At 40.3% G+C, this 13,978-nt stretch overlaps 1 protein-coding gene across 4 annotated transcripts in view; it reads left to right on the top strand.

The window, feature by feature from the left end:
- Window positions 1-13,978, top strand: part of LOC134339491 (cAMP-dependent protein kinase catalytic subunit alpha-like) — a 219,536-nt gene that overhangs the window by 98,521 nt on the left and 107,037 nt on the right. Inside the window, exon 1 of one of the 4 annotated variants that reach the window (XM_063036048.1) lies at window positions 1,113-1,547. The exons of the other annotated variants lie outside the window; for them this stretch is intronic. Within the exon in view, the coding sequence (XP_062892118.1) occupies window positions 1,526-1,547 (22 nt within the window). The 5' untranslated portion in view covers window positions 1,113-1,525. Of the gene's footprint in view, window positions 1-1,112; window positions 1,548-13,978 lie in introns of those variants that run through there. 4 annotated transcript variants of the gene reach the window in all.

The following is a 13,978-nucleotide window of genomic DNA, read 5'->3' on the forward strand; positions in this document are numbered from 1 at the left end:
GCTTAAAATGTTGAGTGCTAGTGAAGACCCACACTCAACATTTTAAAAACATCTTCTTCTCCTTCCCCATCAGATTTTTGAATGGTCCATGAACACTACCTCATTATTTGCCATTTGCACTATTTATTTATTTACTTTGTAACTTATAATATTTTATCAACACAAAATGCTGGAGGAATTCAGAAGACGAGGCAGCATCTACGGAAAAGAGTGCAGTCGACGTTTCAGGCTGAAACCCTTCAGCAGGACAAGATGTCTTGCATAATACTGCTGCCATAAAACAATAAATTTTATGACATATGTCAGCGGTAATAAGCCTGATTCTGACTCTGAATGCCTTAAGGGCCAACTTTAATACAGGAAGGAAGGAGCTTGGAACTAGTGGGTGAAGCAATGAAAATGGATCATCACAAGGACCCAGACTTGTAGTTACCACAAACTCTGAAGATTGTAGAAATGGAGGGGATCATGGAGATGGAGAGGGACAAGGCTATGAATGGATTGGAAAACGGAAAAGTTTTAAAATTGATGAGAAGGGAGCTGATGTAATTCAGAATATTGGATGAACAATACTTGACGCGAGTTAAAATCTGAGCAGAACAAATTAATGTATTGTGCAATAGATTGAGTAAAACTCAGTCTAGGTTGCCCAGATAAGCTGCAGCATAGGTTTGGTACAGAGGAAAGCTCCTCCTTGGTCCCATCAATCACGTCCAGGGCAGGTCCAGAGTGAAACTTGCTGCTCCAATGTCATTGCGGTGTTTGTCTCAACATCTCACAATGTCAGGTTTTCAGTTCTGTATTAGAGAAACAAAGAAATTTGAGTGCCTGAGAAAAGTTCATTTAGGTGCATGTGCTTATTTGAAAAAAATACAAATATTATATAAGATTTAACAGAGTTGGCTGTTACAAGACCACCCTCGCTCTTCCTTTATGCTTTGGACAGTCTGCAGTGCTGTACAGAGCCAGGAAGTCCTGTGTAAATATAGTAACTCTATCAGTGTTGCCATGTGAATATCCAGCACAGCTTGTGGATTGTAGAAGGTTGACGTCCTTGGGTGGTTATATCACGTGAGCTAATTTGTGCTGCCCTTTCTGCATTTACTGGTGAACCAAGGGCCCCTACATTGTGACAGCTCCTTGTCTTTGGAGAGTACTTTACATTGACCCTGATATAGTCGCAAAAAGGATGGCACAAAGCTAATTGCTGCAGTTATTAATTGTTTACCAGCTTTCCCTCTCCTGCTCCGATTTGCTTGTATTGAGAAAGTTTGAAGTAGCTGATCTCAGTGAATTCTGCTGTGACTGAGACTGTATTGCACTGATTTGCAGGTGCGACTCGTGGAGTGGGTTAGTTCGCACAAGCTGGAGCTGTGCACAAATCGATGTTGACATTGTTGTGAAGTAAACTCTTGCAGTTCAGCTCCTGAGCAAGCTGAAAAGCTATCGACAAGACAAGATTCAGGAGCTGACAATAGGGTACATTTCTCATCACTCATTCTTAAAGACAAGACAGAAAAGCAGGATGGCTGAAGATTGTTCATTTGGTAAGCAAGAGTCCAGCTGAGCAGTCTTATGTCAACTGATTTGCAATTGTTCACATGAATACTGAAGCAAGTGGAGACTTTTTGGGCTAATTTTGCAGAGAAGCTTTTTGAGATACTTTAGAATGTGATATTTTAACTTTCAGTCTATTCAAATCGTGTCTTTCAATTTACATTATTGTATGACTAATTAAAATCACATGTTGATAAGGCTGAACTGTATGTGGTATCTTGCTGCACATCTCAGAATGTGCTTAATGATGAAACATACCAAAAGTAAGAAGACAGTTGTGACTCATATATGAATGTTTCTGAACGTTTTGTAGACTTGTAGTTCTACCAGTTCTTTGTATACAATAATACATTATATAAACTCTATGTCTATAAATTGTATATTGCATTTGTGTGCTGATTGTGTCCAGGGTATCATTTATGTTATTTATTACTTTCAATAATTACTTTTTTTAATCTTTGAAATCACATCTAGTGTGTGTTGAGTTAGTGAAACATTTCAAATGAGCAATTGCCTAAAAATTAGTTTGAACTAATTTCATTGTATTAAGTGGGTGTGAATTCAAAACTCGCCAAAAATGCAGGTTTGAGAGAGAAATGTTTTAAGAAATCATTATCTAACCATTGTCATAGTTTACTCCCTTATAAAAGACTGTGATGTTTCACATCCACTGTTGCTTGCTGGGCAGTCAGCAGCAATAGCTGACCTTTGGGAAATAGGTCAGCACAATTTTGACTGACTACTGAGGCTGCCATGGAGATGACATCAAACAGTGAAGTTGGGTTGATGGTGTATCTTGGGAATGAGGAATTGCAAATGACTTGGGTGGGAGGGGATAATAGCACTGTAGACTCCTGGGAGCTATGACGACTTCTTCTCAAGCACAGAGCAGGCCAGTTGCACTGCATGTCGTAGCTAATTCCATACCCACTCAACTTGGTTTGTAGAAGTTTGATCTTTGCCAAGAGCCCCTAGTAAAAGCATATCATGTGAAAAAAAATTATAGGAGTAGATTTTCAGTACAGGAATGATATCTGGGCAATAATTGAAATCATTCACCAATGTTCCCTTTTAATGCAAATCAATTCTTCAAAAGAAGTGAGCTTTTGATCTGATTTTTATAAAGAAGTAATTAATGATGACGGTTTATGTTGATGACATCACATCCATTAAATACAATGGGAAATTGATGTCACCGTTAGGGTGGATTGTGACAGGAAATATCCAATTTCCAATGGGCAGGAATTCAAGTATGCCTAAAATTGTGTCTTCTGCACTATATATGCCTAAAATAAGGGCACAGTTTTTTTGCTACTCCAATTTCCAGCCTAAAGATTGTGGTGATGTAATGCTTAAGCAAGATTTTTTCATTAGATGAGTTGGTAGTGTAGCTCATATTGGTAGAGGATCACTGGATATGTTTTGCCTATTTCCAACCAATTGCAAACCAATTATAATCTGAGTTCCTTGTATCTTTTAAATATTTAACAAGTTCTTACGTTTTTGATACCAAGACCTGTAAGCTTTCCTGCAATTTTGAGGCTTTTATTGTATTTAATGGTCAAAATTTATCAGCCATGGTACTACTCAGTCTGTTACATTTACTTAGGAATATAATAGTCTCTTCGTAAAAGAGGGATTGTGTGGCAGCTTCCTTATTCTAGTTCAGCTGTTTATTAAATGAAACATCTTTGTGTAAGGTTTATAAAATAATCTGGCGCTGGTAACATAATTTTTGGTGTGATGCCACTATACTCCCTCATGATTTATGCTCACTGTGCCTGTCTTCAGATTCTCTGTTTCATATGGTTGTAGCCTTACCTTAGTGTTTAATTGACAGCAGAGAATCTTGCCTTTGCTGTATCTAAATTCAACTGTCCAGCATAGAAAAATCTCGGAATCCATTAGCCATTTTGTTTTCAGTTGTCCAGATTTGCCTTCAACAAATATTCCCAAACAAGATTAAGAACCTGATGACGGCTGAAATTGCGGAAATCATGTGAAGGAACAGAGGGATCTTGGAGTCCTCGTCCGTAGATCTCTCAAAGTTGCCACACAAGTTGCTAGACTGGTTAAGAAGTTTAAAAAATTGGGAGATTAAGTTCAGGACCTCATGAGGTAATGTTGCAGCTCTATAAAACTATGGTTAGACCACCTTTGAAGAATTGTTTTCAGTTCTGGTCACCTCATTACAGGAAGAAATTGGAGGCTTTGGGGAGGGTACAGAGGAGATTTACCAGGATGCTGCCTAGATTAGAGAATGCCTTATGAGGAAAGGAGGATGAGAGGTGATTTGATAGAGATGTGTAAGATTGAGAAGTATTGAGCAGACAATTCCCTTTTCCTAGGCTACTGGCCAATCCAGAGGATTTTTTTAAGGTGAATCGACAAAAATTTAGGGGAAATGTCAGAGGTAGGTTTTTTTAAAATGGAGAATGCTGGATGCCTGGAGCACACTGCCAGGGGTGGTTGTGGAGGCTGATACAAAAAGGCTATTTAAAAGACTATTAGATAAGATGTAACAAAAATGGAGGTTAATGGGCTGTGTAGAAGGGAAGGATTAGATCGATTGTGGAATAGTTTTATATAGGTTGGCATAACATTGTGGATAGAAAGGCCTATACTGTGCTGTACTGTTCTATGTTCTATCATTGTGTATGTGTGGGATGGCTCACAATTTGAGTCCTTTATCATGGGGCTTGATGCACTCATTGTCTTGGTCCTGAAACTTAAAGAAATAGGCAAGGAACATTCATCACATAAAGCCTTCTTGACCTTTCAGTAAAATCGTGGATAATTGTCCTTGTTCTGCATCCTTTGATAAGGTCAAAACATTCTTGATGAAGGGCCTCAGCCTGAAACATCAACTCTTTATTCTTCTCCATAGATTCTGCCTGACCTTTTGAGTTCCTCCAGCATTTTGTGTCATTTTATATTATAATTGACCACGTTTCATACACACTTCTTGTCGAGAGTTCTAATCTACTTACTGTGAAAAGTTGTTGGCTCTTTTCAGCCTAATTGACAGCTCTAATTTGAAGATCATACCCCTTTACTGAAGATTCATCGATCAGAAACAAGTGTATCCATCTACAAATTTATGCATGTTACATCATTTTCGTAACAATCTCCTTAACTCAAACATTAGGCAGACTGAATCCATCATTCTTGGTTTTCATAATAAAATTTGTCACTTCATCTGATGTTTCAGTCATACCCTTATTACCTTCACTTCCAAAGAATCCGGCAGTCATCTTTCGGCCTTTGTCCAGACAATAAAATCAGATGTCCGACTACAGTTGGCCTCTGGCTCTGTTGATCCCAATGAGTCCATGGTGTGCAGTATGTTAGATTTAAAATCCATTATCTTCAACTTCAAATTTCTGTCACCATTCCCTGCCACACACCACCACCATCCAACCCCCAGTCCCCGGTACTCCAGTGCTGCCATTTCTGATTGCTACATCCTCTATTCCATCTTTTCCTCTGCCACTATTGAATGTTCCTTATCTAAACCATAACATTGAATTAATAAAACTATCTTATCCAACATACCTTAATGAGTTATTGTAGCTTCTGCAGAAAAGGTCCTCTGAAATAACCTCTCTATAACCTCCTCTTTAAAGTCCACCACTCATTCACCCCGCAGAGAATGTAATCATTTCTCTGTACCCTAAAAATTCTCTTAAGCGTATTTTGTTATTTCTTAGCCTTTGACAATCCCTACGAATCTAGCCTGGCTTTTCCATTTTTCTTTCTCTTATTCTTAAATATTGTTAACGTGGCTGTAGTATCAGACTCGTGACTGCCTAAGTGTCGCGTCATCAGATACAGGGATGATTGTATCATCCAGTCTATGGTGGGGGGGGCACGGGATTCTTGGAGGAGCCTCATTTGGAATTTTTTTTATTCAGTCAACTGTGTTTGGTGAACAAGTGCTAACAGATGGCTTATCATACGGAGGTTGTGTGTGAGTGAATCCAGTACATTTTCTGTAGCACCAAGCTGAAAGTTAAAGCACAAATATGCAGCTTTCAATGTGTTGGTGTATGTGAGTTTTTTTGGGGTTGGTGGGGGGTGATGGGGTTATGCAATCATTTTGAGGGATGGAATTGCTGAATGGTTGGCATTGTCTGTGTGCTGCTTGCCTGGATCATTTCAGTACTCTGCTGACTGGTCGTTCTTGTTTCATCCCTCTCGAAGGCTGATGTATGTACCGTATCTCTGAACAAGTTCAGTTCAGCTGTCACTTCAACTCATGAACCATGTTGGTGTCTGGTTCTTCAGTAAAATATACTCATTTTAAGACGGCTTCATCATCTTGTACCTCTCTATCTCTGCAATCGGTAACTAGAGGTCTCCAAGGTAATCTTAACTTCTCCATTATTGATGTTTTAAGCACCTCTGATTTTTATTATTGATGCCTTTACCTTCAGCTACAAAGGCCCTTAGCCTTCAAAAGCTTTGAAACAGTGAACCTCTCAGCTTCATTTTCCTCTAGGGCACTTATTAAAGCCTATCTTTTTGACAAAACTATTGGTTATTTTATCTTATTATTATGGTAGTGGAAGTTGAACTTTGTACTTATATGCTGTGATGCAACTCTTTATTGTTACTCATGCTCTTCCAGTTACCTCAAGATTCTGTAGGTCTTTCTCTGAGCAAACTGTAGCAATCCTTTTAAGAACTCCTAATGAGTTTTTTGATAATTCATTTTCTTGGGATTTAGTCATCGTTGGCAAGTCTGGCATTTATTGCCTAACCCAAATATTTTTACGTGAATGTGGTTGTGTGGCAGTTTCTTGAACTCAATCCATGGAGATCATGAAACCATCTGAAAAACCTTCCCAAGTACTGTTAGGCCACAAGTTGTAGGATTTAATAGATGATTAAGAAACAGTGAGGAGAGAGAGCAGCGCGCCGTGCGTGCGCAGCCCTCCGGTGAAAAATGATATTGTATCCGTTAAATAGGGGCCGTGGACAATTCTGATTTGATGGAGACAGACGTGAAAGCACAGAGGAACATCTGGAGAAATTTCTGAAACGCCAGTCCGCTGCTGTCGTTACTGCGCGGTCGGGAATCTTCCAGAGGGAAGGCCTCAAAATCCCTGGCTTTGCCTGCTGTTGGCAACCGAGATTGAGGTCGAATCGTTCGGACAGAGATGGCGCTCAGTACTCGGTGTCGGAGAGCTGATCAGAGCTCAAAGTTTTGGGATGACTCAGAGTCGGACTGTGGTCGGGCATGGCAGGGAGAGTTTTTCTTCCTTCTCCCATCTGCGTGAGATGTGGGACATTTGAGAGACTTTGAACTTTTTACTGTGCTCATGGACTTCTTCATCAAGTTATGTTATTGTTGCACTGTTGTAACTATATGCTATAATTATGTGGTTTTGTTAGTTTTTTCAGTCTTGGTCTGTCCTGTGTTTTGTGATATCACACTGGAGGAAATATTGTATCATTTCTTAATGCATGCATCACTAAATGACAATAAAAGAGGACTGCGTGTCTTCATAATCAAATCTAATCTAATATTATCCCAACAATATGGTATGCAATTTGGAAGTGAACCAACAACTGCAAATGCCTACCATCTTTGTCCTCTTTGGTGTTAAAGGTTGTAAGTGCATTCACAGTGCCAAGGTGAGTAGTGGCAATGCTCATTGTACATAGTGCACATTGTATCCACTGTCCATTGATTATGCAGGGAATGAATATTTAGGATTGTGGACTCGTGCCAATCAAGGAGACCGGATAGTGCTGAGCTTAAATACTGTTGGAGCTGCAGTCATGCAGGCAAGTGGAAAGTGTTGCATCATATGCTTGATGTACCTTGTACGTGGAAAGGCTTTGGGATGTCAAGAGTTGAGTCACATGCCATTCAGTACCTGGCCTCTTACTCTTTGCTCTTGGCATGGCCATTCATGATTGGTGTCATGGAGTTCCTAGTCAATGGTGAATTAAGATTTTGATGGTCAGAGACTTGGTAAAGGCTTATGCCTTTGAATAGGAAAGACAGGGAGTTATACTTGGTAGGAAGTAGTTGTTGCCTGACAGTGATATGGGCACTTACCAATGCATGCCCGAATGTTTAGAGTCTTAACAACATGCAGACATGGACTGTCTCAATTTCATAGAGTTGTCAGTGCAATTGAGCCTGCACAGTTCTTGATGTTACTAAATGGTATCATCATAACATTCTAATTTAAGTAAGGCAACTGCCTTTTCTGAAATGGAGTGTAGGCCATTTGTTTTAAGCATCTAATATATGTGAGGTTATCAGAGTGATCCCAACACCCCTTCCCAATGTCTTTTGTTCACTATTATATTTTTCCATGTGAACAGGAGATTAAGGAGAGTAAACTCCTTCTGCATCCCTATTTTTCAAAAAAATTAATATTGCTTGTAAGACATTCACTGTGGGTATAGCGTGAGCTACATGCAACATTGTGCTTTGCCACGGGTCCCAGGCTACCGGGTCACGAGTACCAATGTCTGACAGGGTTTTATTCCAGATGGAGAAAGGCTCCAGTCAGAAGCAATAATGAATTCTGACTGTTTTTCACAAAAGTGTGAATCATCATGTACAAGGGATAAAACTAATTTAACTTTGAGTACTACAACTGTTGTTTTTTGCAGAGCTTTGTGAAATATCACAGCATTGCAACTCCACTTTGAAGTGGTCTAGCAATTGTGCTTGTTCTTATTACTGAGAATGGAATTTGAGAGTTTGGGTGTAGAAAGAAGCAGAATTCGGAATTTTTTTCCTTCGCTCCTTTTGGAACATTTCAACAATTAGTTTACATTAGATAAATGCAGTAAAGAGTCACAAGATCTTTCACAGTAGTGTTAAACAAAATGTGACATTGAACCAGATGAGAGATTGATACAAGAGACCAAGAGATTGATCAGAGAGAGGTTGTGAGGTCATTTATAAAAGAAGGGGAAAGGGAAAATCTGAGAGAATTAGGTAGGTGACTTCAGTTATTTGCACAGCATCTGTTTGCCCTTTAAAGCTTATATTACTAATGGTTGTATGTTAATTGCACCTGGTGTGCAACTACTGCATAAATGGACCCGAGAATTAAAAGAGAAATTGTTAAACCTATGCAAACCTATGTTAAACCTTCTTCAAAACCAAGGTCACCTGAACCTCAGTAGTCAAGCCGCTATTAGCAGACTGCATTCATATATGTATATTCAAGACGGCTGAACTTCAAGCTATCATTAGCTCATTTGCTGAAGCATAGTTACTGTATAGGATGTACCTAATACTCAAGATCAGCAAATTAAACATCCTCTATTAACCTGACTCCACTGTTCAACACTGTCTGTGGACATAAAGTTCCACGACAAACTTTTGGAAAATGTTGACCATTTGTCATATCACAGGAGCAACCTCTCAGCAAAGACAGATATCTGTGATGAAATTCATTATCAATTTCAGTGTACCAGTTGTTTGAAGAAAGTGGTGTCTGAAGATCAAGTCTTCAGTCCAGGCATAAAATGCAATGTCTGCCAGGCAGAAATCATTCCAACAACATACATCAAAGTTGCTGGTGAACGCAGCAGGCCAGGCAGCATCTATAGGAAGAGGCGCAGTCGACGTTTCAGGCCGAGACCCTTCGTCAGGACTAACTGAAGGAAGAGTGAGTAAGGGATTTGAAAGCTGGAGGGGGAGGGGGAGATGCAAAATGATAGGAGAAGACAGGAGGGGGAGGGATGGAGCCGAGAGCTGGACAGGTGATAGGCAGAAGGGGATACGAGAGGATCATGTGACAGGAGGTCCGGGAAGAAAGACGGGGGGGGGTGGGGGGGGGTGACCCAGAGGATGGGCAAGAGGTATATTCAGAGGGACAGAGGGAGAAAAAGGAGAGTGAGAGAAAGAATGTGTGCATAAAAAAGAGTAACAGATGGGGTACGAGGGGGAGGTGGGGCCTAGCGGAAGTTAGAGAAGTCAATGTTCATGCCATCAGGTTGGAGGCTACCCATACGGAATATAAGGTGTTGTTCCTCCAACCTGAGTGTGGCTTCATCTTTACAGTAGAGGAGGCCGTGGATAGACATGTCAGAATGGGAATGGGATGTGGAATTAAAATGTGTGGCCACTGGGAGATCCTGCTTTCTCTGGCGGACAGAGCGTAGATGTTCAGCAAAGCGGTCTCCCAGTCTGCGTCGGGTCTCACCAATATATAAAAGGCCACATCGGGAGCACCGGACGCAGTATATCACCCCAGTCGACTCACAGGTGAAGTGATGCTTCACCTGGAAGGACTGTTTGGGGCCCTGAATGGTGGTAAGGGAGGAAGTGTAAGGGCATGTGTAGCACTTGTTCCGCTTACACGGATAAGTGCCAGGAGGGAGATCAGTGGGGAGGGATGGGGGGGACGAATGGACAAGGGAGTTGTGTAGGGAGCGATCCCTGCGGAATGCAGAGAGAGGGGGGGAGGGAAAGATATGCTTAGTGGTGGGATCCCGTTGGAGTAGAAATCATTCCTACCTCAGTCAAAGATCATTACAGCACAGAAACCGACCCTTCAGCCCAACTACTATGTGCCAAACTCTTATTCTGCCACATTCCATCAACCCATACCTGGACCATAGCTCTCCGCACCCCTCCCAGTTCTGTACTTAATCAAACTTTTCTTAAATTTTGCAGTTGAACCCTCATCCACCACTTCCGCTAGCAGCTCATTCCACACTCACACCACCCCCTGAATGAAGAAGTTCCGCTTAAATATTTCGGCTGCTATTTCTAGTCTCAGTTGGAAAAACACTGGTTGCATTTATCTTATCTATACCCCTCATAACTTTTGTATATCTGTATCAAATCTCCCCTTTCCTATGTTCAGGTGGGGGGCAGAGTTCTCATCTATTCAAGCTTTCCCTTTAATGCTGGTCCTCAAGTCCTGGCAACATCTTAGTAAATTTTCCCTATACTCTTTCAATGTTATTAATATTGTTCCTGAAAGTAGATGACCAGAACTGAGACCTGGTTATGTACTTTAGTAGTAAGTAGTTTAAGGGATTGGAAAGATACAACCTATCCAATGCTCCAAATTCATTGGATGGACAACTGAACTGAACAGTGCCCTCTTCCAGCCAATATACCTACAGTGGTGCTTGTGAACTCTGTAGAATTTTCTCTGTTTTTGTGTAAATATGACCTAAAATGTGATCAGATCTTCACATGTCCTAAAACTAGATAAAGAGAACCCAATTTAATAAATAACACAAAACATTATGCTTGTTCATTTATTTATTGAGAAAAACGATCCAATATTACATGTATTTGTTGGAAAAAGAATGTGAACCTTTACTTTCAGTAACTGGTGTGACCCCCTCGTACAGCAATAACTTCAACCAAACATAACTGTGGATCAGTCCTGCACATTACATTGGCTTGGAGGAATTTGAGGCCATTCCTCCTTACAAAACTGTTACAACTCTGGGATGTTGGTGGGCTTCCTCGCATGAACTGTTTGATTCAGGTCCTTCCCCAACACTTCTATAGGATTAAGCTCAGGACTTTGACAGAGCCATTCCAAAACATGAATTTTCTTCTTTTTATAGACAATAGACAATAGGTGCAGGAGTAGGCCATTCGGCCCTTCGAGCCAGCACCGCCATTCACTGTGATCATGGCTGATCATCCACTATCAGTATCCCGTTCCTGCCTTATCCCCATATCCTTTGATTTCGCTATTCATTAAACCATTATGTTGTTGATTTACTCTTATCTCTCGGATCATTGTCTTGTTGCATTATCCAACTCCTATTAAGCTTCAGGTGACAGACTGCTATCCTGTAGAATGTCTTGATACAATTTCAAATTCTTTGTTTCCTCAATGATTGCAATCTGTCCAGGCTCTGAGGCAACAAAGCAGCCCCAAACCATGATGCTCCTTCCACCATGCTTCACAGTTGGATGAGATTTTGGTGTTGGTGTGCAGTGCCCATTTTCCTCCAAACATTGCAATGTGCATTTCTTCCAAAAAGTTCAACTTTTGTCTTATCTGTCCACAGAACATTATCACGGAAGCATTGTAGAACATCCAAGTGGTCTTTTGCAAACTTGAAATGCGCAGCAATGATTTTTTTTGGAGAGCAGTGGTTTTCTCCACGGTGTCCTTCCATGAGCACCATTCTTGTTCAGTGTTTTCCTTATAGTGGACACATAAACAGAGACTTTAGCAAGTTCTAGAGATTTCTGCAGGTCTTTTCCTGTTACCTTTGGGTTATTTTTCACCTCCTTTAGCATTGCATATTGTGCTCTTGATGTGATCTCTGCAGTATGCCCACTCCTAGGGAGAGTAGCAACAGTACTGAGTTCCTCCATTTGTAGACAATTTCTCTTACTGTGGACTGATGCACACTAAGGTCTTTAGAAATGCTTTTGTAACCTTTTCCAGCATCGTGCGTCTCTACAATTCTTCCAAGTTCTTCTGAAAGATGTTTTGATTGAAACATGGTGCACATAAAGAGATCTTTCTTGAGAAGAGCAGGCTCTGGCAGTAACCTGACTTCGTGTGTCTTTTTTATAGGGCAGGGGACCTCTACAACCCACACCTCCATTATCTCATTAATTGGAACACCTGACTCCAAATAGTTTTTGTAGAGTTCACATACCTTTTCTAACAAATACATGTAATATTTATTTTTCTCAATAAATAAATGAACAAGTATAATGTTTTTTTTGTTATTTATTTAATTGGGTTTTCATTATCTACTTTTTGGACTTGTGTGAAGATCTGATCACATTTTAGGTCATATTTATGCAGAATTAGAGAAAATTCTACATGGTTCACAAACTTTCTAGCCCCTCTGTACTGGAAATCCAAACAACACACACAAAATGCTGGAGGAACTCAGCAGGCCAGGTCTTGGCCTGAAACGTCGACTGAACTTTTTACCATAGACGCTGCCTGGCCTTCTGAGTTCCTCCAACATTTTGTGTGTGTTGCTCAGCAATATATTCCTTAGTCTTAAAATTGGTTTAAAAACCAATTTCTATAAATTTTTAATCTTGCTTTATTTTATTGAGTTATAGCGCAGATGCCACTGTGATAGAGCGCACCACCATCTTAACAGAAGAGAGAATGCCTGGGGTGGATGAGATCTTTAATTGTGTTGGCTGCTTTACTGAGATGGAGAAGCATAGATTCAATCCACAGAGGAGAGGCTGGTTCCTGTGATGTGCTGAGCTGTGTTCACAACTCTGCATTTTCTTGCAGTCACGTGTGGAGCAGTTGCCATACCAAGCTGTTATTAATCCAGATAGAATGCTTTCTATGGTGCCTCGATTAAAAATTGGTAGGCGTTAATGAGGGTGTCACAAAGTGAGATTCTCTGAATGTTATCAAGCTATCTGAACTACAGTTTCAGTTCTGATCATTGTTAAAACTTAAAGTAAATGGAAAGCAAAATGTTTTAAGGAGAAGTGTTTTGTACTCAACAGGAAGAATTTATCTGTTCAGACTAATTCACTATGCTTCAAAAATTGATTTTCTCTCAGCATGGAGAGGTGTTCAATTCCATGCAAAGAACGTTTGAAGTACTTGATGCTACTTGTATCCTCATGCTTCTGAAATCTTATTTATTTATTGAGAAACAGCGCGGAATAAGCTTTTCCATCCTTTCAAGTCGCATTTCCCAGCGATCTCCAAATTTAATCATAGCCTAATCATGAGACAATTTACCATGGTCAATTGATCTACCAACTGGTACATCTTTGGACTGTGGGAGAAAATCAGAGGACCCAGAGAAAACCAACGTGGTCATGGGGAGAACGTACAAACCCCTCGCAGGCAGTGTCGGGAATTGAACTCAGCGGTACTATCATGCTAGCCCTTTACCTGTTTATCTCATCAACTGAACTTAGTGATCTTTAAAAACTGAGTCCTGTCAAAGGGTCTTGGCTTGAAACGTCAATTGTACTTTTTACTTTTCTTCATAGATGCTGCCTGGCCTGCTGAGTTCCTCCAGCATTGTGTGTGTGTTGTTTAGTGATCGTTTTAGAGATCTCCCACTTCTCAGATCATTTTGATTCCTGGGTCTAAAATAGTTACCTTCAAGTAGTAGTATTTTGACTTTATGTAGTCTTCTCTGCAATTCCCAATGATGCTTAACAGAGTTGAAGGGAAGGAGGCAAGGCCTGTTCATCGTGCATTTCTGCCACCTAGCACTAGGCATCAAGACTGACTCTGGAACATTTTCAGACCCTGGAGTGTCAGAATTTCTTTGAAATTAGTTTTACCCACTAATCTATTAACATAAAATAAGTTTAGTGTCTCTGTCAGGTAACGCTATTTATGCAAAGTGTTAGGAATTTAAGCTCTGAAATACGTATATACAGTTGACTCAATTGGCTTTCACATAAAAACTTACATAATGGTCTTCGTGAATCAAGACTTTCCGAAGCACA

The sequence above is a fragment of the Mobula hypostoma genome, chromosome 29 (genome assembly GCF_963921235.1).
Source record: "Mobula hypostoma chromosome 29, sMobHyp1.1, whole genome shotgun sequence".
In the NCBI taxonomy this organism is placed as follows: domain Eukaryota; kingdom Metazoa; phylum Chordata; class Chondrichthyes; order Myliobatiformes; family Myliobatidae; genus Mobula; species Mobula hypostoma.